Source organism: Lotus japonicus, chromosome 2 (assembly GCF_012489685.1).
Source record: "Lotus japonicus ecotype B-129 chromosome 2, LjGifu_v1.2".
NCBI lineage: Eukaryota > Viridiplantae > Streptophyta > Magnoliopsida > Fabales > Fabaceae > Lotus > Lotus japonicus.
This window is the reverse complement of record NC_080042.1, coordinates 82,122,988-82,146,318: the sequence shown is the minus strand read 5'-3', so window position 1 is coordinate 82,146,318 and position 23,331 is coordinate 82,122,988. Positions and strand designations below refer to the sequence as shown.

Sequence of the window (23,331 nt, the reverse complement as noted above, 5' to 3'; positions counted from 1 at the left end):
ATATGATAAGGAAAAATGTATCAGATTTATATTTGAATAAAAAATACATTTAAAATTGATCATTCTTTTAAATTTAATTTCTTTACATTTTCATGAATGAGTCTATATTTTAAAATAAATAAAATTAATTTAAATTTTATTAATTAGCCTATTTTATTGTTTTGAAGATGCCCTATATTTTAAATAAAACTATGCAGTTAACCGATTGGTTTTCACTTAGTTGTGACACGTGATAATTAACAATAAAAGTTAACTAAATTAAGAATATTATTATTTCAAAAGTACTTTATATTTAAATTATAAATTATTATATAAGTAGATAAGTAGTTTTAAATAATAGGAGATGAAAATAAAAAAATTAATCTATTACTATTAAAAAAATCAATATTTGTAATCAATGTTTTTCACTTAGTTGTGACACGTGATAAACAATAAAAATTAACTAAATTAAAAATATTATTATTTTAAAAATACTTTATATATAAGTAGATAAATAATTTTTAAATAATAAGAGATGAAAATATTGAATTAGTCTATTATTATTAATAAATCAATATTTGTAAGTGAGTAGTCTATTTTACTATTTATGAATAATAATTTTATTTATTTTTTATTTTAGTTAAATTAATATTTTTATATTTATTAATTAATATTATTATAAATTATAAATTATATAATATTAAAATAAATTAATTTGGAGTTAGGATACGAAAAGGAAATATATAACTGGTATCCTATCCTGCTCTATCATAGCTCCCCCCTCAGGATAACTTTTACACATGATTGACAGGATAGGATAGGAGACATGATAGTGTTATCATATCCTGCTGCCGCAACAAACAATAGATAACAGGATATGATTATTATCCTGTCCTATCCTATCCTGTCCTGGTCACCAAACGAGCCCTTAAAGAAGAATGGTTATAAATGCAAAAATCATTTTGAAAGGTTTCTTCATCAGTAATAGTTGCAAAAATGTCTATAGTTAGTAAAGATTCTTATGTGCACTAATCTGCATCTGCTTTTTTTTCTTCTTTCTAAACATATCAAAGGATTCTTAAATAAAGGGAGGAATCACCCTCGTCTACATACAATTTACAACCTCTTTTATATAACTAAAAAAATAATACAGGAGGCATTTCTTTTCTTTTCTTTCTAAACCAGAACGGACACTACATTATGCTTAATAACAGCTCTACCTAACCACAAGATCATGATCTGAATTTGACAGTACTTAGAAATCTTTATTTTCGATACCAGCTTCCGCAGCAGTGAGATTATCATCATTCTCATTCAACAAATAATCAGAATATTCTAAAAGCCTGTCTGCAAGGGGAGGAATTCCAGGATTTCTTCCGTTGTTATATTTATGAGCATTGTAAGTGATCTGCCAGATATCATGTCTGAAATCTTCTCGGCTCTTGTATTCCATGTTCCGTACCCTCTCCCTGATTCTGGAAAGATCCATTGGCCTCTCTATAATGTCAAAGTAGTCAGGAGCCTCTTTCTTCGACACCGGTTTCTGGAAAAGATAAGACAGATCATGCCTATCTTTCACAAGGACGTCCACAATGCCCTCCAATATATTTGCCAAACCAACCTTTACGAAAACTCCAGTTAGTTTAGAACTCAAAAACTATGATAAAAAACTAAGAAATCATAAGTTTACTAAATAAAATATAAAGCACCACAACTAATGACGCCGTTATAGACCCCAAAAAAACTGATATTCTTTCTTAGCAAATGAATCACAAAGACAAAACCCTTGAACAAGAGAAGTATACGAACATATAATTAGGACATCCCAATAACAAAACAAGGTCAGCAGGCCTCTGTCAAGGGGATGAAGAGTATATTCCTTGCAGGAGACACCTCCCTGCATCTGCCTTGACATCCCTAAAACTATAAGTGTGTGTTTGGATATCAATTGAGTACAACGTGAATGGGCTTTCATCCTAATCCATAACTAGTTTCTTTCACTTTTTTGCCTCGAAGTGAGTGCTAACGTCTATTTACATTTTGTCGACAAAAATTCAAATATAGCCGAAATCATGGTGACTTTCATTCGGCAGAATGTAAATGCACTTATAGCATAATCCGAACTGCTGCACTTGTAGCAAAATCAGAACAACTAAAGAAGAAAAGCAGGTTGCGAGTACTTGAATTACAATTACAAACAATATCTTAATTCCACAGCAAAAATAATTATGGCATGAAATTGTTCCTAGGATTGCTGTCTTCCTAGTCCTCACATTTTTTTAACCTTTCCTCAAAATTGCTAGAAAGATGCCAGTATCTTAAAGTCATAAAATGACTAAGTAGCTATTGATTTGCTCCTACTTGACATGTATGAAGGACACCAAGGTGAAACAAGCACGAAAATAAAGAAAATAAAAAGTATAGAAATGTACCTCTCCCCCTCCCCCTCGTCGGCGCTTTGTTGGTGGCATAATATCTACACCAATATTTCCCAACTCAGCAGATCTCCTCTTTCCACTCCGGTCTCTTTCGAGCATCCTCTTGTCATATCTCCTCGATCTGGGGTCATCTAAATAATCATCTCGGAAATCATGTTTTTTCTTCTTCTTTTTCTTCTTAGCTTTTTGCTGTTCTTCCTCCTCCCTCTCTCTTCTAATATCTTCTTCATATCTTTTTAACTCATCTAACCTTTCTTGCTCTTTGAGCATCCTGATCTCATCTTTGTGATGCCTCCTTGCTCTGTCTTCTCTGAGCCTCACTTCATTTCTCCGTTTCTCTTGCTCTTCCCACCATCTTCTATCCTCATTACCTTTCCATTTTACCAAACCTTCGGTTGAATACACGGTCTCCTGCCTACTGTACTTCTCAAAATTCGATAATTCAACAATTCTTTTAGTTTTTCTGTGTTCAAGTCCAGCGCTTGCAACAGGACTGTCCAGTTCCAAATCAACAACCTCTTTTGTACGTTTTATAATGATCTTTTTGTGACTTTGCTCCCTATCAATTTCTGTAGACGACCGTATTTTAATTGGAAACTTGTGAGAATCAGCAAGACCTCGACCGGAATCAGCAGGAGGCCGTATAACAATAGCATGCTTAAGAGACTCAGCCTGTGTATCATCTGGTTTCACTTTGCTGGGAATAATTATCTTGTTGACCTTAGCAGACTTGGCAGTTTCTGAGTCAGAAGTGACTGGCTTGTCGGAACTCTGAAATATTTCTATTGCAGGTTTATCAGAAGATTTCTCAGTGGAGCTGCATTTGAATTTCAATGGGATTTTTGTTGAATTGTCAACAGGAGCAATTTTTGTTGAGCTTTTTGATATTGACCTTCTGGAAGGCGCTTTATGCTGGGACTGACTAGAGGGATCAACAAAGATGGATTTTCCTGATTTTTCGATATCAGTAGATTCAAGTTGTGCTTCTAGATCTTCACCATATTTTGGACAGTTCTTGTTTGTCCGCATGTGCCCAAGCTGGTTCATCACCAAAATAATTACAATACTATATATAAAGAGCATGGAGTGCAAAAACTTACATAACTTTCAATACCCTTTCATTTTACATTAATTGCTACATAACTTATATTAATTATTATTGTCGGAAACATTCTTGTAGTCTCATGATCACAACTATTTTTCAAAATACACTAGACAAGTTACAACTTAATTTTTATATCTACAGAAGCTATTAAAATTAAAAATATTATAAAAAACATTAAACTTCGAGCTACAGGTGTCAAAAACGAATTTACTGAAACAATTAAAAGGCTAGTAGTAGGCTGTAAACAACCCAAGAGACAACAGACCTGGCCACATGCTCCACAAACAAAAGTTTCCCTTGATGGTTTTTTCTCCTTGAATACCTGGTTCTCCAGTCATATAAAGATGCTTTCAGAAGCAGGAGTAAAAATTAAAAACATTAAAACAATATTGCTGAAATAACGCAATCACAATTCATGCACAAAAGCAGAGATGAACATAAAAATAATACATATGCAAAATACTGAGAATGTATTTCAAATTTCAATCTGGAAAAACATAGATGGAAGACCAAAGAAATTCAACAGGTGCAACTATTCATTATAAATTGTAGATTTGGCCTTCATGAATTTTGTTCTGTCCCAAGTTTACTGATAAAAGTAAAAAATTACACCAAAGAAATTCACAGGAGCAGCTATTCATTATAAATTGTAGATTTGGCCTTCATGGTCAAATTTTCTTTATCAGCTGCGAAGATTTATCCAACATTGTCAACCTTAAAATTTGGGATAGGCTACCCCAAGAGATAGCATAGGCTGCGGGTTGCCCTACCCTTTATAAACACTTATTTGGTCATATCTCTAGTCAATACGAGACTTCTAATCACACCCCCACACGCCTTAGGGGTGGACATATGGAGCGTCGAATTTGTGGGAATGGACATCTATGGTTGGACTACTATATATGGGTGGCCACCAATAAACTGGTCTAGGATATGCTCTAATACCATCTTAAAATTTGGGTAGGTACACTTTCAGAAGGGGATGGTACCCAAGTAAAAAGTGAGACTAAAACACAGATCAACAAGCACTACACAAATAAATTGTGTCAGAAACGATTACTTTCTATAAAAATGCAACATCTTAAAAGGGATTTTCAATGGGCAGAAAACAATGAGATTAAACAGATTAAAATTAATACTTACCTTAATTCCTTCTCCCATATTTAGTTTGATTTTTTTATTGGGTACACTAATAGGTGTGATGTCATTCTTTTTCGCTTTATTGGCCTTCATTGTTTTGCTTTTTTTAGCAGGAAAATTTTCCTCCTGTCAAAACATTCAAAATAGAAGAATTAAGCTTTATTAGTATGAAATTCATTATTTAAAGTTTAAACAACTAGTTATGATCTAATCTTCAAAAAAACTGTAAAATAAGTGCACTAAACAAGAATTTGAACATGAATGGATCGTGTGACTAAACTAATTTTTGTATTACCTCCCTAAGCTCTGCAATTGAATCCTCTCTAAAATGATTAGCTCCATCTAGTTGCAATGTATTTGCTATTTGCTTAACTTGTTCAGTGTTGTCAAAGATGAATTTTGGTCGCAGCTTTGGTATTAATCTTGCTTCATCCACCACAACCCTAGCTTTCTTCTTTTTCTTCCTATCAGCTTCAACATCTGGATAAAATATTACCAGATAAAAAGGTCAAATCTTACAAGCAATGTCTGAGATCAATTTCAAAGTAGTAATCCAATTTACAACTTCTAGGCAAGACCAATGTCTACGCATTCAGTGCTGAAAAGGGTCTGGAAATGATACTAAAATGGTCAATAAAGCATTCATACCATCCATAAGCAACCTGCGTAACTCAGCGGCCTCAGCTGCTTCATCTTCTATTTCCTCCTCTGCCTGGGCCAAAGTTGGGTGTCTTCTCATTTTAAGACCCTTAACACCATCTCCCTTATCGCGTTTTAAGTCATTTGTGCCCTCATCTCCCTCTTCACACTCCTCGGCATCAAGTAAATTCTCCAGATCTCCAGCAAAAGAATCTAGATCACTATTCCCTTCTGAATCACTCTCATTTTCATCACCATTTATAGCTGACAAACTCTGAGCCTGTCGATCCCAAATCTCTTGGCACTTCTCTCTGGTCTGCTGCTGTAACTGAAGAAATGACATGCGCTGCCCACGAGCATACTTGCTGATTGTTGTTGGATCAACCTTAACCCCAGATGCAGCTTGCTCACTTGAAAGTTTGCGAATCATAGCAATGCGATGCCACCTGGTCTGTTTAGCAATTATTTCCTCAGGAACATTGAACTTAAGAAGAACCTGGAATAACAGCATACTTGAGATTAAAAAAGGAACCTCTGCATATTATATATGTTATACTACTACCATTATAGTGTTGCAGTCAGAGACCAGTTGGACATAACGAAAAGAAAGTTGTGCAATGGAGACATAATTTCTTTGTGAAGTATATAAAATTAATTTGCTACTGAAGCAATTAATTAGATCCGTCTGAGGCCGAAAGAAATTAGTTTGGATTAAAAAATCCGCACAAATAGTAATAAGAGTGAAAATAGAAATAAAGAATGCCAATAAGAAAAATGATCATATTTCACAAAATCAAATGTAGGTCTGAGTTTAATGAAAAGGAAGAATATGTTTTGAAAGGTGATAAAAAAAGGTGCTTGTGGAATACTTGCTTATTCAGATTCAAGTAAATGAACTACTTCATAGATAAAATAAAATATTCACTCCTTCTCAAGGACGTAATAATTATTCTTTATGGATTAAAACATTTAGAGCACTAATTTTTATTTATAAAGTGCAACATATAAATCATTGCATTCCAATATTCTCTACTCATATCAGTTTCATTCACAGCACCACAAACAGATCAGTAAAAAATGGGAGGAAAAAATTTGCCTGTCAAAAAGAAAAAGCTATGTTTCATACTAAGCTCTACGGTTCACAAAAATACATACAGGTCATAGCAGATCATTAAAATGTGACACACCTCTCGAGCAGCTTCCATGCTCAGTCTACGTAGATCAGCATCTGTACCAGTGACAGTGGAACCTCCTCGGGTTGCTGCTTTCTTCTTCACCATTGCATTAGACACTGGCGCCTTTGGAGGTGCCCTAGCATAGCTAAAACCCATGCCACGACCTGATGGATCACCAACACCAGTAATTTCCATCCGTTCAATATTTTCCTTACCCTGTCGAAAGAAAATTCCATGGGTGATGGAAATTTTCATGACTTATTTAGTCGTTTACTATAAGAAAAAACAACCAGATAGAAAAAAATCACCAGTGAACTAAAAAATGTAATATTACACAGAAGACATTATTTAGAATTAATCCCTATAATCTGAAAACATAAATCCTGTCATAAATAAAATAGAATAAAGTACAGCCAATTATATCTATCCATAGAAACAAATTATCACAAACAATTGTAAATGAATGCATGTGTTCTTTTAAAATGTCTACTTCTACTTACATTAAAATTTAATTGAATTTATATGACACTTATGAGCGGAAGAGTAGCATCAATTGTAGATCCACTTGTGCACAGAGAACAAATACCTTTCAGAATAAAAATTCATGCAAATTTTAAAGTATACATTCTCTTTTTAATATCACATTAAAAAAGTACAAATATATCACATGAGGCTAAAAACTTCTATTTTTTTACTAAATTTTCAATTTGAAAAATATAAAAGAGAAGGTCGAAAAGTATAAAAGATAATATTTAGCATTTTTAGGATAGGGGATCAAAGAGAGCAAGTTAAGAGAACACATTTCTCAAGGAGACTTGGTAAAAGATTCTTGGTCAAAACCTGCAGCACATTATCAAGCTTGAAATTCTTGTATAAAATTAAATCACCAAATAGTGCAAATGCTACAGTGAAGGAGCTATACAAGTCAGCAACTCAATTATATACATCTGACAAGAATAATCTACTATGAGATGATTTTACGGTAGCTAGTATTCATCCTTGGCAGACAACTCTGTTTTTTGTCCCTTTCTCTTTTCTTTTTAGATTTTAAACCCAATTTCACCTTTACCTTAATAAGTAATCAAATGGACACATGTTGAGATATTTTCAACAATTAAGCCCTTAAGCAGGATATAATAGATGCAAACACTAAATCATCTTAAAATCAGTTTAAGCATAGATCACCTGGCTTGTACAGGCTACAAAATTGCTACTCAAGTTCCAAGGAGTAATCTGCAATTCCCTCTCGATGTGTGATGCAGCAGCCAATGCTATTGCTTCATCAGGAAGCCGACTCATTGCGGATGAAATATGAGTTGGATGTGTTTCAGTTATCCCTAGATGTTTTAGACGGTAGAGTCCAGCTTGCATGCTTTCATAGGCACAAACCTCGAATGATTTAAAACAGATAAAAACACATAAGGAATCATTTTAAAAAAAATAACAGAAAATAAACCAGAAGTACCCAAATTGTGGACAAAGATTTACAAGCGTTGATACTCATTTAAAACACACACACCAAGCTAAGCAGCATTTAGACCCTGAAAATGTATTATATTTTTTAAAAACCTCACTATTGAACTACCAAAAAGAACAGCACCAGGGACCAGAAAGGAGAATTCTAGAAATCATGCAGCTGGTGGTATAATTTTTTACAATGAAGGTTCAAACCTCCATGGCATGATTTAAAGATGGCCTGCTGTATTACAGGTAATCATGCATGTCAATGGAAAAGAGATGTTTTAATTCATCAACGAAGAAACTTACAAGCTCTGGTGTCACCATTTTTCTCAATTCATCCTCTGACCACATGCGGAAATTTCGCTTTTTAACCAAAACTGACTGTCCATTGGCTCCCCTCTGCATCAATACACATTGAATGAAACATTCAGGTATAAAGAAAGTACAATCAGAAATTGGAGTTATATTGCAATTCATGAATCACATAAATTCAAAGCAAAATCAACTTGCAGAATTATACATCTTCAAAACCTTCTTCTGAAAGAAATTCTCTTTGCTTAGCATCATCGATTTCTCATATATTACTTGGATAATAAGCTTTTAGAGCTACCAATACCTGTAAATTTCCATATTCCTTGATTTTCTTACGGAATGACGCTTCTGATAGGTAAGGAAACTGTGACAGTAACTCATCAATACGAATGTATGGAGGCAAGCGTCGTTTCTCTGCTGCTTGGAATTCACGGCACATTTGTACCAGCAGCCTGTTCATCATATAAGTCTGAAAATTCTTACTTCCAGGTGATAATACCTCCATGAGAGGCTCCTGCAAATGAATTATACATATTTATTCATTGACAAATTTCCAGTGATGTAGATTAGGTAGGCAAATTGCAGTATCCTACGAGGAAAAGCTACTCGAGAAAAAGTAGAAATCATAATTATGACAGATCATAACATCCCATCCATTGAAGATGTTACCAAAACAATGTGACCTAAAAAGAAATTCCTTCAGTTGAAATTAAAAGAATTCAAAGAAGAGTAGACGGCAAGTATTAACTCTAAAACAACAGTTTATAAGAATTTACACACCTGCTGACCAACAACATTAATTTTATCGATCCGCCTTAACGATAGTTTTCCCTTTGCTGAACGAATCAGGAGGTAGTCAGTTAATGGAACTTTATGAGGAAATATGGGTGCTCTGTACATATTTGTCTCAAGTGATGACTGACTGCAACCAGGTTTTAAATCTCCAATGAAAGGAGATTTATCAGCAGGATCAAGAGAAATGATGTGCCCCAAGCTACTGTCTGTGTTGCGTAATAAGGAGCCAGATTGGTCATCCGGGGAACATTTTTGATAGTATGTACAAAGTCTTGCACCCATTCCCACATTGCTTAAAAGTAAAGGCCTTTCTTCACAATACCTAATGAGAACAAATTCAATGAGCTTCCCATTGGAGTATCCACCAATCCTCATTCATTTAGCACAAAGTACCAAGGGAAAACAAAGTAACAGAGTATCACCATTGCAGAAAATAAATCATTGACAAAATATTAAAATCAAGGCAGTGCACTGTCAAAACAACATTGCTCTGATCATGTGTATAAAAAGTAGATCAATCATGGGTCAGTACTTTCCTGGATATCAATAATACCTAGGAATGTGTTTTTTTAGAACTTATACCAAACACAGGAATAGTATATTCCCAAACCCACTTTTCAGGGAATATATTTGTATACCTTGAACAAACACATCATGAATTTATTTCTTCCTCAGTTTGCCAGTCTACGAGAACATATTATATGTCCCCCAAGGGTATCCCTGTTTTCTCTCTGATAAGAATTCTTTTATCAAAGTAAATAGTAGGAAAAAAATCAAATAAAACAAGTTCAAGGTCGAGAACAAAAAGACAGATGACATTATGCACATTCATATTACCCGGAAGGAAAATGATGGGATAAAACCCATAAAAATAATTTAAAGGAAAACATCCTAACTCCCATGCTAGAGAACATAAAGAAAGAAATGGCACTATGTAAACCACAAACAAGAAACTTAGTAATGGAAAATGAGGCAAAATTGCAAAATAACAACTTTGCTCCATTGGATGGCACACATAAAAAGTAGTAAAAAATTTCACGTCACTTACTCCATCAGAAAAACATGTCCATCTTTCACAGACAGATCAGACTTTTTCTTGAATGCCCCAGGAGGACGCAACGACTTATTCTCACCCGGAACCCTTTGTGCCCTTGGCCACAAATGTATCTTTGTACGGACAAGATGTATCAAGGAGTTTGGTTTAACATTTTGTGCTGCAAGTGATTTGTGATCTTCAAGCTCCCTCCCTAAATAGTATAATTTCACTGTTTCTGATCCCTTGAAATCTACCCAAAAAAATCCCATCAGTCTCAGAAAAAAGGGGGTAAAAGCAAAATAAGATTAAGATAAGACCACAAGACAAAGAAACAAAATATTAAGGAACAAAATGAATTTTTCAAATAATTATGAAATTTTAATATGTTTTATTACAGAAACAGAAAAAAATTATTAGAGAAGAGAGAAAAACAAAATTAACAACCTAGCTTTTTGGAAGCTTTAGCTTTAACAGAAGAAAGAGTTTCTTCAGCATCAACATGCAGTTTACTACCCTTGCCACCCAAGCTCTTAATAATAATTTTCATGGGTCTGTGTGTTGGCAATTTCCCTTGTTCCTTGACAGTCACTCCACTGTCATGGGGATACCACAATGCTTTAGGTCGGTGAAAATTTGCAATATCTTTACTGCAAAAGAATAACTAAGATTATTAATACAGAAAAAATCTATAATGTATGTGTAGAAAATGGATGTTAAAGGACCAAATAAAAATATAAACTGCCATGTCTCACTCATACATATAGAATGGGGTTGTCTATTGGAGACTGATTATGAACACAACAACATAAAAAAATATGAAACAAAAATTACAAACAATGAAAATCTTCATGGAATGTGTCAAATACTACAAACAATGAAGATCTTCATTACAGTTCACATACGCGATTATAGGACACAAATATGAAACTAAAATTGGATTTTTTTTCAAAAGGTTTATTGGAAACACATAGCAATACTTCTCTCTAGCTAACAGTATTCAGCAGTTAGGTCTATAACCAAAAAGTACAGGGGATAACATATCCTCCAAGACAGAAAATACTAGATACATCAAGGAGTAAGAAGAAAGACACAAATGCAGGAATGATGCCAAGTCAATCACTCTACAAAACAGCAATACCAACACCAACGCCACCCTTGACAGTTGATACAGTCATGAGCAGAATGCCAATGTGATGCCATAAACATAACCTTATCCCATAATAACAAGTTTGAGGTCAAATCATACCCTTCCAAGCAATTTATTAGTAACACGTGAACTAAATTCCAAACAACACGCTTACTTTCCCTGCACTTCATGTAACAGCTGAGAACCTTCTGAATTTAATATATCATAGGTGTGGACGTATGGTCTCCTATGGATATTAATTATTTACCAACAAAGGATCAACCACACATGAATAAATTCAATTTCTTCCATATGCACCTGGCTTATAAAAACTGTGGACACAAGTTATGGTCTTCAAGAATAGGACAAATAAGCCAAGAAAAATAGAAAACCCAAAACATTTGGATGGAGGGCAAGAGTTAACCATATCGGGTATCAAGTAGCCACAGAAACATCAAACAAGCTTGCATCTAAGAAGATTTTACAATAATTTGATTTAAGAAACATAATATCCCAAGTAAGCAAGAATGTCTCAGTTCCAGGCAAACCAAGCAAGAACCAAAATAATGATACCAAAAGCCCTCCCTCAGAATAAAAAGTCTTACTTGCTCAACTTCAATTTCATTGTCTGAAGCTTCAATGCAGGTTGTGAGTGAAAAACTTTGACACCATGAGCTGAGCGCTTTTTTGAATTCGATTTCAGTTGCTGGGAAGTTTTCCGGTTTGAATAGTGTTTGTCATTAGCAACATATCGCCATCCATATTGAACTCCATGTCCTGGTTGCTCAGAAGAATCTACACTGCTTGATTTTAAAGAATGAGTTAAAATCATAGCCCCAGCATGAACGCGAAGATGTGTACCATCCTTGTTATCCAAAACTTCAAAGTGCATTTTATCATCCTGAAGATCAAATATAAGCTTTGATTTCATCATAGGCCTACCCTGCTCCTCCCATATTATCTTGTCTAACCACGAGCCCTCCATCAGGTCTCTGTTTTGTGACATAAACTTCGTAAAACGCTTTAATTGACCACTTTGATTACGCTTCTCAGATATACCTTCCCCCCCTCCATCTGCAAGACTAGAACCATCTACTTCAGATCTGGATTCTAGCCTCAACAGTTGGGGATGAAATAGACTTTTTGACATTAAATTGGATTTATCCCCAGTAGAATCCCTTGAGCCAAAGCTATCTAATGTGACAGGAGAGTAGCACATGAAGAAATTGTGATCTTTCTCTTCCAGCATGTGCTGGGGCTCTAACTGGAGATTCTGGATCCCACTTTCAATTTCGATTTCACAATCACCAGAAACTCCCAGTTCAGGTCCAGAAATTTCACAGCTCTCAACATTAATATCACTGGCAACAGGAGAATTTCCCCAAAGGATTTCCTCTTCCCAGTCTCGCTGATCAAGAGGATAAAAGTTGGCCCGCGTCAGATGATGATCTTTCAACAGAAGATCTTCTGTGAAATCCACTTTCAATGGTTCAGCACTAAGACAAGAGTCCTTTGGTTGCCGATCATCTTTCCCAGCCATTGTAGCATCCCCATGAAGAAATCCAAATTTTGGAAATTCTAAGTCAACATCACTGCTTTCTGATGCATCATTACGGACTACAGAAATCTGTTTAGTAAGTGGGAGACTCTTAGAGAATCCTTTGAGGAACTCCTCTTCATCTTCTTCTACGATATCATCAGATAAATCCAAAGACTTGTATCTATCTGGAATACAGGAGCAAAATCAGTAAAAAAAAATTGGGACAGAAACTTAATGACAAACATTTGAGAAAGCTAGAATCTCATTTTTCCTTTCAAATCTTGCCAATGCCAGTTTTAAATTTAATTCAAAATCAGTACACATTGTGTTACAACTATTTAAGCCTTCCAATCATGTCTCTCCCAGAAAATATCAACAGATTCCAACACTTACAAACAAAATTCAGATAAACATTCCTCTTTCTAAGTAAATACCTCTAGGAATGGAATGTCGATGCTCTCTCTTTTCTCCCTTTCTGAGAGGCTCACTAATACCAAAGATTTCAGAAAAGCGTAAAATTGCCATCCCATCTTCCACATACAAAACAGGCAACGGTGCAGCCATAGACCTTTTTAAAACTTCAGGCCCTTCCTGTTTGTTTCATCAGTTAAGACATTAACATGTCAATAGAAAGTCAACATGATAATATTATAATCCTGTCAACAAAATCGTCATCAATGTCGGTGTGTGCAATACTTAATGGACTGGGCTTGTCCCAGTGTATTACACCTGCGCTAAACCTACAATTACTAATCATCAAGGTATTGCATTCAATTATACAGCAATCTTTTAATCTCTTATATTCCGCCCAACCTACCGTTATAGCTTTTACCAAATCATTTAGCACCACAATGAAACAGCATCCTAATATTTTGCATTTTAAAGAAGGGCATCAAGCAAAATAGTAAATAAGCTAGTAAAACCATTATATGAAAAAAAGAGGAGAATTATATGCAAAATAACCTATAATTAAATCTTAAATATAGACCTTTTTTTAGACAAAACTGGGCGAAGCTATTTTTTCCCAAAAAACATCAAAACCAAACATGCACTTCCTTAACTAATTAAGAATAAGAATGGCATTGGCAAATATTGAGCTCATTCACACCAACATAGTGTGAGCAGAGTTCATGCTAATGAAAGATATGTCCTTATCTTTATTTTAAATATAAAATGACTTTGATTTTCATTACATACAAGCTTTGCCCTAAATGGCAAGAAGTAGACTCATTCTAAAGATTCCATTTCCTAATTATTGTTTCATTCTGTTAGAAACACATTACAAAGCCATTCATGTGTCTTCACCCAACACCTTAAACTTTTATGATAATCGGTTCACGAAAATATATCAGAGCATCTATGACCAAGTGGTTTGAACTTCAATCCTTTTCACTCGATTATTCTAATAATAAGTTCAATTTCAGCACAAGGTTGGTGGTCTTGTGCACAATCCATACTCCTAGCCCAACGGGTTCTTGCATGAGGAGCATGGGAGAACTATCATATAAAATCGTTAATGTGTCTTATAACTTAAAACACAACAACTTAAACATTTGGGATAATTGGCTTGTGACACATTATATGTAAAGGAAAAGGAATTTAAATTCTGTATCAATATCTTATCAATAGACGGTGTTCTTCTCTTTACCCTGCTTATAATACAGACAACCAGCCCTCTTTTAGCAAGTCCAAATAATATCAACTAAGCCATCCATCAACTTTTTTATCTGAAATCTCAATAATTGCATTTGTTTATATTCAACTGAAAGACTAATAGTTATCTAACATTACATATTCCTTATAGAACATGAATGCCCTACATTCGCAGCTTCAAGCCGGCATTTATCTTCTCATTTAACCATCAGAGAAGTACCCATCCAAAATATCATTCAAGCTAATGAAAATGAAGTTTAAAAAAAACATAAATAAACATCTAGCATGTATCACAAAATATGCAAGCTTCAAACTGACCTCATCAAGTTTTTGTATATCAGTGTCCGATTCTTCGGTCTGCTGTGAGCCAGCTTGTAAATCATGCTCTAGAGCCCTGTCTCCTTTAGATGCATCAACAAAATTCTCTTCCTGCTCCCCTGAAAGAGTAAAGCTAAAATAAATGAACTGCAAGACTCCAAAACAAAATTATATTCACCAACTAGTTATTCAGGAAAACCTAGCAATTCTAGTTTTCTTTCCTAAGAACATAATATTAGATTTTGAATTAAGCTAAATTGGGTCAACCTTATGTATTAAAGCATAGCTCGAACACGAAGCTATTATTCACAAACTCAAGCTGAATATTCAAGGTCGAAATCAGACTCAAATCAGACTCGATTTAATATTAAATCAAATGATATAATTGAATAGTGTTAAATTTAATTTAATATGACAATTTGTAAAGAGGGCGAGCCTCAGTGCAACTGTGAAGACCAGAGCAAGTACAACATGTAAGTCCATACATCAAGTTAAAAAAGCACACAAAGTACAATAGCTGTAGCAAAATTATGCAAGTCAAGTAAGAAAATATTACCAGCTAAAGAGCTGTCAACTTTAGAATCGTTGGTCACTAAGTCTTGTTCCTTATCAGATTCTTCATCATAATTTTCATCATCAAAGACAGAAGATCTGGACGCCAAAGCTTCAAGGGAAGCTTCACCAGAGAAAAAATCCTTTTTGGGCAGTAAATAGTCCTCTTCATTGGCTGTTTCAGTCTCAGGACCATCATATTCTTCATCAATATCTTCATAATCAACTGCATCTTCAGCTTTTTCACCACAGTCTGAAATTAAAAGAATCCCAGTTAGCAAACTAAACAGAAGACTTCACAAGAAACCAAATACCAGGCATAAAGCAAGATATCCTACAGTAGCAGGAGTACAAGCAGGTAGTTTTGACAGAGTTTTCACCATTTCAAAGAAGTACTCAGGGAAATTGTTAAGCAACTTAATTTTGAGATCTATTGTAAGATTGACTGGTTAACTATTTGAAAAAGATAACATATGTGACTAAAAACACATGATGCCTACTTGTCATGCTGCAAAGTAGTTAAGATGAAATCTGGACAGAAGCATATAAACTGGCTATTTAACACAGACTAGGGGGGGGAAAGAGATGCCTGATTTTTCTCTTTTTACCAAGCTTTACTTCCCCATCAAATTCAAACTATTAGAAAGGTCAAAGAAGCTTTTGGTGTCCATTAGGTTCGTCAAATAAAATATCCAAGAGAGAAGAAATGTTAGAGCAGAAGGATCAGGAATCCTCCCAAGTCCTAACAACAAATGACAGTAATCAAATAAGTAAACATCAGCTTAAAAAATTTCCCAAAACCCCTGGTAAATATGTCCAAGAAACCACAATAAGATCCAAATCAAAACCATCACCATCATGTGAGGCCCTCATATTGCTAGGTCATTTAATGAGAGAAAAAGGAACTTCCCATGATGTAGAATGCAGGAAAAACTAACCTACCCCACCCCAAAAAAAAAGGAAAAAGAAACCAGTATTATCAAATATCCACCATGGCGGTTTTTTGGCTTTACACTATAGCAAATATCCTGTCATATGGCCACCATTTCCACCATATTCCACCATTAATTGTCATGTATGGCGGGATTTTGGCTTTCCGCTGTGACCCACCATCCGCAATCAACAACACCTAAAGAAACCCACTCGCTCAAATTTCTTGCATTTTTTCAAATGCTCAAAAACCCATTAAAAGTGCACTGCTGTACAAAACCTTAACCTCCTTCCATTGATTGAATCCCGATAAGGGTCTGATGGAGTCTTCAGTACGTCAATTTATTTCATAAGATGCACTCTACCTAAAATATAATTCATTTGTGCACATTGTGCAAAGAATATCCAGAAGGATCCCAGATTATAGAAGCCAGCGAATAGCCAGGATACACTATTTAGCCATTAATGAATGGCTATTATCCATGCCTGTCCATCAATACCAGTTACGAGTCATCACTCTAATTTCATATCAGACTGCTTTTTTAGTCTATTTCTATGGACTTGTACCACTAGCTCTTACCAACCCCTAGCAACAGCTTTAACGGCATAAATCTACAAAAATGATAATTTTATATTTTCCAGAAAGGAGAGTACAACCAAGAATTGTCCACTCCTGTCCTCCAATAGCATGGTAGAATATATTAGATATAAGAAAAAAAAATCGTTGACAAGAAAAGAAAAATAGCTACTTATTTTCCACCAAGAATACTTCATGTGGGAAAGAATTCTATTAGAAATAAAACACGGGCGAATTGCTCTCAGTTGATGAGGGAAAAAAAAGATACCAACAGAACATCAAAAACTGCATGATATAGTTTTTCCTGGCAGACAACTTCACCTTGTTCAACAACATCATGCGGTGTTTGTGGTGATTTTCCTGACAACTGCAAACAGATATCATAATTATCATCACAAAATAGAAGATGCACAAACAATGAAATATAGAAGTTAACAATGACAATTACACACTTGATAGCCACATCAAAAGGTAGCATTTTGACTTTTAAACACAACAATACACACAGATAATGATATTTAGATCTGCTTACATCTATATCTGTCAGTGATGGACCCAGCTTATCCGCCAATGCAGAAAGATGCTCCTTTGCATCCTAAAAAGGAAATTTGTTTATTTAGCACCAACTTTACAGTTTTCACCAAAACACATTACTATTAAATAAATCAAGGAAGCACAAAACAGTTTAGAACATGCAATTGCTCATTCCATGATCAAAAAAATTTGATTTTCAAAATAATCCATTCCTAAAAGATAGTTATCCTAGAACCTCCAATATATCCTTCTTTAGATCTTTGATAGTCTGGTTTGTCCAAATTCAGCATCGCAAAAAGTAGTAAGAAATTAAAAGCATAAAGTATATATATCAATCTTATTGTAAATAAATTTCAGGTCAAGCACATATTGCACTCAGAACTCAGCCGTAAATTCAGGTGCCTAAACCCATTTGATAAATTACTAATTTTATTTGTATAGTAACAAATTGATCTTAACCTTTGTAAATGAATCTTTGCACACTAAACTAAACTACATCCTCCAAAGTTGAATTCCACGCTATTTTGTTAGTTTAGACATCCATACTGTACAAAAGCTTCCTAACTGCCTTCTTTTTGTTTTCTGAAAAGTTACAATGCAAGTTTTTGAACTTCACAGTAATAGTGGTTTTGAATCTTCTAATATAAAAGTTTAGCAACTTAAAAACTTTCCACTAACCAATCATGCAAACTGCAACAGCTAAGAAATTTCAGAAACTCTAAACTGTATAACTACTCAGCATATACATAGTGAATCATGGAAAATAACAGACAATTAAAAAATAGGCCAGTAATCCAAAAACACAACAACAGATATGCATGCATCAGTTCAATCTTGATTCTCAATTCACTTTGACGGCCAAGTTCACAGGTAACATCAATCAAATGCCACATAAAATTACCTCGTCAAGATAATCAACATCAAGATCGCCAGAGTTATCAACATTTCCGAACATGAACCCCAGAAAACGATTACCCTTGTCAGACTCCTCGTACTCTTCTTCATCGTCTATCAATTCCATTTTATCAAACAGTGAGTTAATAAACTATACCAAGCAAGAAACTAAACCACGTAAACGAACGCAACTAAGAACACAACCGAATGTTAATGTCACAGATTTCATTATACATTCATAAGCTTAGAATTTAAATGCCATCATCCAATCCTATTTTGAACACTACCCCATGTATTAAATACAAGAAAGCTTAATTTCTTATCAACACCCAGTACAAGCAAAAGAAAATCAACTAAGACCTATTAGAAATACATTCAAATTGTGCAGTTTGATAAGCTAGTGTAGTTTTATTCTACTCTCCTAGTATCTGTAACTTCTCATGCTGCTAATCCATAATCACCATTGAACAAACATACCTTCTTCCCTCCCGTTGCGCCAGGGGCTATCTGAATCGTACCCCATGTTGTTGCAGAACGAACCTATATCCCAACACTACACAAGAATCAACCGTGCACAGTTTTTCCAGCCTAGGTCAATTCCCATCACTATCTTCTCCCCGCACCTTCTGCGCCGGTGGCTGTTCAACCCGATCAGAACCCTACACTCTGGAACTGTACTAGCGCCCTATCACTTTGCAATCTTCCTCTTCCTTGTTGAGACCCTCACGAAAGTGAACTTCACGAATTAGGTTTCCTCCCCTCACCGCCGGCGACGAACCCTAACGAAATTCGCGTCAAGATTCTAAACCCTACGCTGTTGAACCAATTCCAGCTCAGAAAGCAACGCGTTCGATGCTCCGTGCCGGAAATCAAAACCCTCCGATTTCGCGCAGTTTTCAGGCTTCCTCGACGAGATTCGGTGAAGCGAGAACCAGAGCAGAGGCTTAGTTTGACCTATTCGTGATCAGAAGGAGCGACGGTGAATGGAATATTCCGGCGAAACAGAGGTTTTCGGTGATCGGGAATTGGGTTCCCTCTCGTTGTTGTTGTTGCTGCATCCCTTGATGGGTATTTGTAGCTGAAGGAAGCGAAGTAAATAATAAATATCTTTTTCGAAATTCTTTTTACATTTTCTGCGTATCTGTTTTAATATAAAAAAATATTATTATTATTATTATTATATTATTAATATTTGATAATAAAAAAATCCTTATCTTAGTGTTTTTTTTTTTAAACTATCTTAGTGTTTAGAATCTATAATAAATAGAGTTTAATTTTGATGCACCGACGGGTGTAAAGTTTTTTTACACCGTCAACCAATCAGATTTTAAGGATGTGACATGTCAATTAAAGAAATTAAATGAAAAGAGAGATTTTCTCACATTCTTTAAATTTGATTGGTTGACGGTGTAAAAAAAATTTACACTATCGGTGCATCAAACTTTTTCTATAATAGATAATGTATGAACTTAATTTTTTGTTCTTCATAGTGCATAAATGGGGAGATAATGACGAAATTAAAAATAAGTGGATTTTGCCTTTTGTGTTTTGTCATGTAAATTCTATATACACTAACTCTTTATTTATTGTAAAATTGAGTCTTATATGTTTATAAAAAAATTGTAAAATATAAACCATGCATGTTGTTTCTTTCATTTAGAGCATTTAGGAAGCTGCATTCAAATTCAAAATATGTCAAATGAAGAGGGATGGGAGGGATGTTCATTGGTTTGGATTTGTTAAAAATATTTTAAAAGATCAAACCTAGTCCAACCAATCAAATATGATCGGTTCAAATTATAGTTTACCTCAAACCCTAATAAACCCAACCCATGAACATGAGATAAGAGTCATGCTTAGCTCAACAACTAGGAAAACATGAGTATCAGATAAACCCTAATAAAAAAGAGGAGCATAATATCCTTTAGGTTTAGGGAGAAAGCGATTGGTGACTTCCAAGCACAATTGTTGTGAGACAATGTTAATGTGGGCCCATTTGAAATAATTAGTTTGAATTTATCCTGTGACATAAGCACTTATACAAGTGTATATGAGAGCTTATGTAAGAGTTATCTCGACCATTCTTGACGAATCATCTTCAGTTTATAAAATGACTAAAGTCTATGTCAACTAAATAAAAAATAAGAAAGACTTTGTAAAAACTCAATAGTAGTAATGATTACGTATTGTTAATCGTTCACATAGAAAAAAAAAATTAGTGATTGGTTTAGAGAATAAAAAGGTTCTTTTGGGGATAGAGATACTTGAACCCTCACGATTTTTTAAATCGGCTGATTTTTCTCTTACTCAAAATTTAATTAGTGTCGTATTGACATGTAGAATGTGACTCTATCTTTATTCTCATTTGATTAGTTCTTTTTAAATAGTTATTTTCAAAAGATCTATCAAAACTACAATGGAGTGAGTGATTTGATTCATGAATATTCTATTTTTTCTTTAACTTTGAATTTGATTTTCATCGATCATTTGAGATGCAAATATTCACAAATTGAATAAATATTAGAGTCTTCGCCAATCAATTGAAATACTATTTTAACACATATATGTAAGTTTATGACTTGACTAAGCTGTCCATAAGTTGCTTTGAGCTTATTTATAAGTAATTTAGCTTATGGATAAATACATATACCCATCTATAAACTATTTTGCATTGGTGCATGTTATATATAATTTAATTTTATATATTTTTCTTTAATTTTTGGTGCAAGAACGGCCCCCAAGAGGAAAACAAAAGAAGAAAAAAACACAGAAGGATTTACTCTCTTTTACCAAAAAAACAGAAGGATTACTCTTAAACAAAGCATCAACTAGTAACATGCACCCATTCAAGCTTTTTTTTTAAATGAAGATAAAAAAAATTCAAATAAAACACAATAATTTTTTTATGACATATCTTAAACTCTTGATATTAAAGGAAGATATATATATATATATATATATATATATATATATATATATATATATATATATATATATATATATATATATATATATTTCTAATAGAGATAATGAAGTGGTAACTCAAAGAAGTCCCACATTGCCAAGATTAGCAAGTGCATAAGTGCATATATAATAAAGAACACACACACCCATTGCCTTAAGCCTAAGGTTTTGTGGTGTTGTGTGGTTCTAACTAAGGATTTCTAACATGGTATCAGAGCTGGTCTGATCCAAGCCATGACTTCCGCTTCCAAAAAAAAAAAAAAAAAAAAAAACGAAAAAAAAAAGTAAAAATCCGAGAAAAAAAAAAAAAAAAAAGCAAAAATGGCAGTCCCATTTGCGCAAGCCAAGGCCTCAGACTCAGACGAAGGAGCACAAGTCCAAGGAACTCCGATGCTCCCGCTAGAGTACTAGCCCAGACAAAGAAAGTCGAAAGGCAGACTCAGACGAAGGAGCACAAGTCCGACGACCACTGATGTTCCCGCTGGAGTGCAAGGCACAGGCAAAAAAAAAAAAAAAAAAAAATGGAGTCCCAATTGAGGGGGAGTAATAGAGATAATGAAGTGGTAACTCAAAGAAGTCTCACATTGCCAAGATTAGCAAGTGCACAAGTGCATATATAATAAAGAACACACACACCCATTGCCTTAAGCCTAAGGTTTTGTGGTGTTGTGTGGTTCTAACTAAGGATTTCTAACAATTTCTTATGTTATTTATTATTTAAAATAATTAATTATGAATTAAAATGGATAAACTTCATTAATATATAATTTTATCTTTGAAAGTGTTAGGCGCTCTAATTACGTCCCTAAAAAAGTAGACTTCATGAATTTTATATTGTAAGAAAGACAGTATGTGACTCTTAAACACTATAAAGTCAACAAAATTGCACATGTGACATGTTAAGTGATGTATGGGCACGCCACTAAGCATGAAGCATCTACACATCAATTTATCAGTGTGACCCCGTATTTCGCCCTTCAATTGATTCTTACATACATTTCACTCCCCCACCCTTAGTGGCGGAGCTTTTGCATGACAGGTGGCTCCCCCAAATGTTTCTAAAAAGATCTTGTTATTATATAGTAGAAGGATTGATTTGTGAAGTGAAATGAATTTTTTATGGTTGTTACTTTTATGGTCCAATATTTTTGCGCTTATCTTCAACTGTGCTGGGAAATATTGACAAGTGTCAAGTAATCTAATAAATTAACATGAGTGAAAAGAATTTAGGTTTCCATAGGTGTGTGGTCATGTCGTGGATTTATATTTGGTTCACATCTATTGATATTGGTTCCAATTAATATAATATTTACATGGAAATGGTGAAGCAGGTATCTAGTGCACACCATTTTTTTAGGTGGTTAAATTTTTTGGCGATACATCTGGCTGTGGGTGTTCTTTAATTTAGTATGAACTTTCTATTTTGATATTATGTATTGCTATATTTGTTATAATCTCTCAACAAAGGATGATATCAAAAGAAGTTATATATTTTTTTTTTCATTTCTTGATGTTGTAATCCAAATGGTAGTTTGAACATTTAGAGTTCTTTTGGGTTTTTTTAATGGTAACTACCAAGAAACAAGGAAACTTTGTGGTGTAATGAGTTCGGTGTATGTCTTGCTAGCTGGTTTTAGTACTTATGGTTTATAAGCATGGCTCCCCCACATATTTCGGTCAAGCTCCGCCACTGCCCACCCTCACTGTGCTTGACCATCCCACCCACCCACCTCTGATACTGTGAAGAGGTGTTTATGAACATATTACAATAGATGAATTTTTTCTTTTCTAATCCATCAAATTTTTCCATCTCACAAATGTGACTTTGGAATATAAGTCAACTTTGGGCTAAAGCCGAGTAATGATACGTACACACCTCATTTTTTAAACACTTCATTTCCACCTATTTTTATTTCTATCTCTCTCCTCTTATCATCTATCACATCTCATATTTTCTCTCTCTTACTTTTTCTTTTCTTCCTATCTCTCTCTTCATTTCACCTCATTTCACCTCTCTTAGAGGTGTGAAAGAATCATTATTGGCTAAAGCCCTCCAAATTAAAAAGAAAAGGAATATGAGTCAACTTGAGAAAAAGTGTTTACAAATACACTTGAAGTCAATTATTTTTCTATAACAAAATTGTGAATGTTCAACACTTTTAA

At 34.3% G+C, this 23,331-nt stretch overlaps 1 protein-coding gene across 2 annotated transcripts; it reads right to left on the bottom strand.

Annotated features, from left to right (window-relative positions):
• Positions 1–939: 939 nt before the first annotated feature.
• On the bottom strand, positions 940–19,270 carry LOC130740255 (transcription initiation factor TFIID subunit 1). Of its 2 annotated transcripts, none has more exons than XM_057592784.1 (21): positions 18,682–19,270; positions 18,212–18,318; positions 17,309–17,371; positions 17,098–17,143; positions 15,274–15,522; positions 14,718–14,836; positions 13,181–13,337; positions 11,812–12,931; positions 10,525–10,727; positions 10,093–10,330; positions 9,030–9,366; positions 8,554–8,763; positions 8,244–8,336; positions 7,662–7,865; positions 6,489–6,692; positions 5,311–5,797; positions 4,958–5,142; positions 4,666–4,788; positions 3,788–3,850; positions 2,412–3,455; positions 940–1,600 (listed from the first exon to the last, which is right to left on the bottom strand). In XM_057592784.1, exons 1-21 carry the CDS (start codon positions 18,725–18,727, stop codon positions 1,235–1,237), a joined length of 5,664 nt encoding a protein of 1,887 aa, XP_057448767.1. In that variant the 5' UTR covers positions 18,728–19,270; the 3' UTR covers positions 940–1,234. The 2 variants fall into 2 exon arrangements, with proteins under 2 accessions (XP_057448767.1, XP_057448768.1); XM_057592785.1 differs by having other exon boundaries at positions 3,788–3,844.
• Between the last annotated feature and the right edge of the window lie 4,061 nt (positions 19,271–23,331).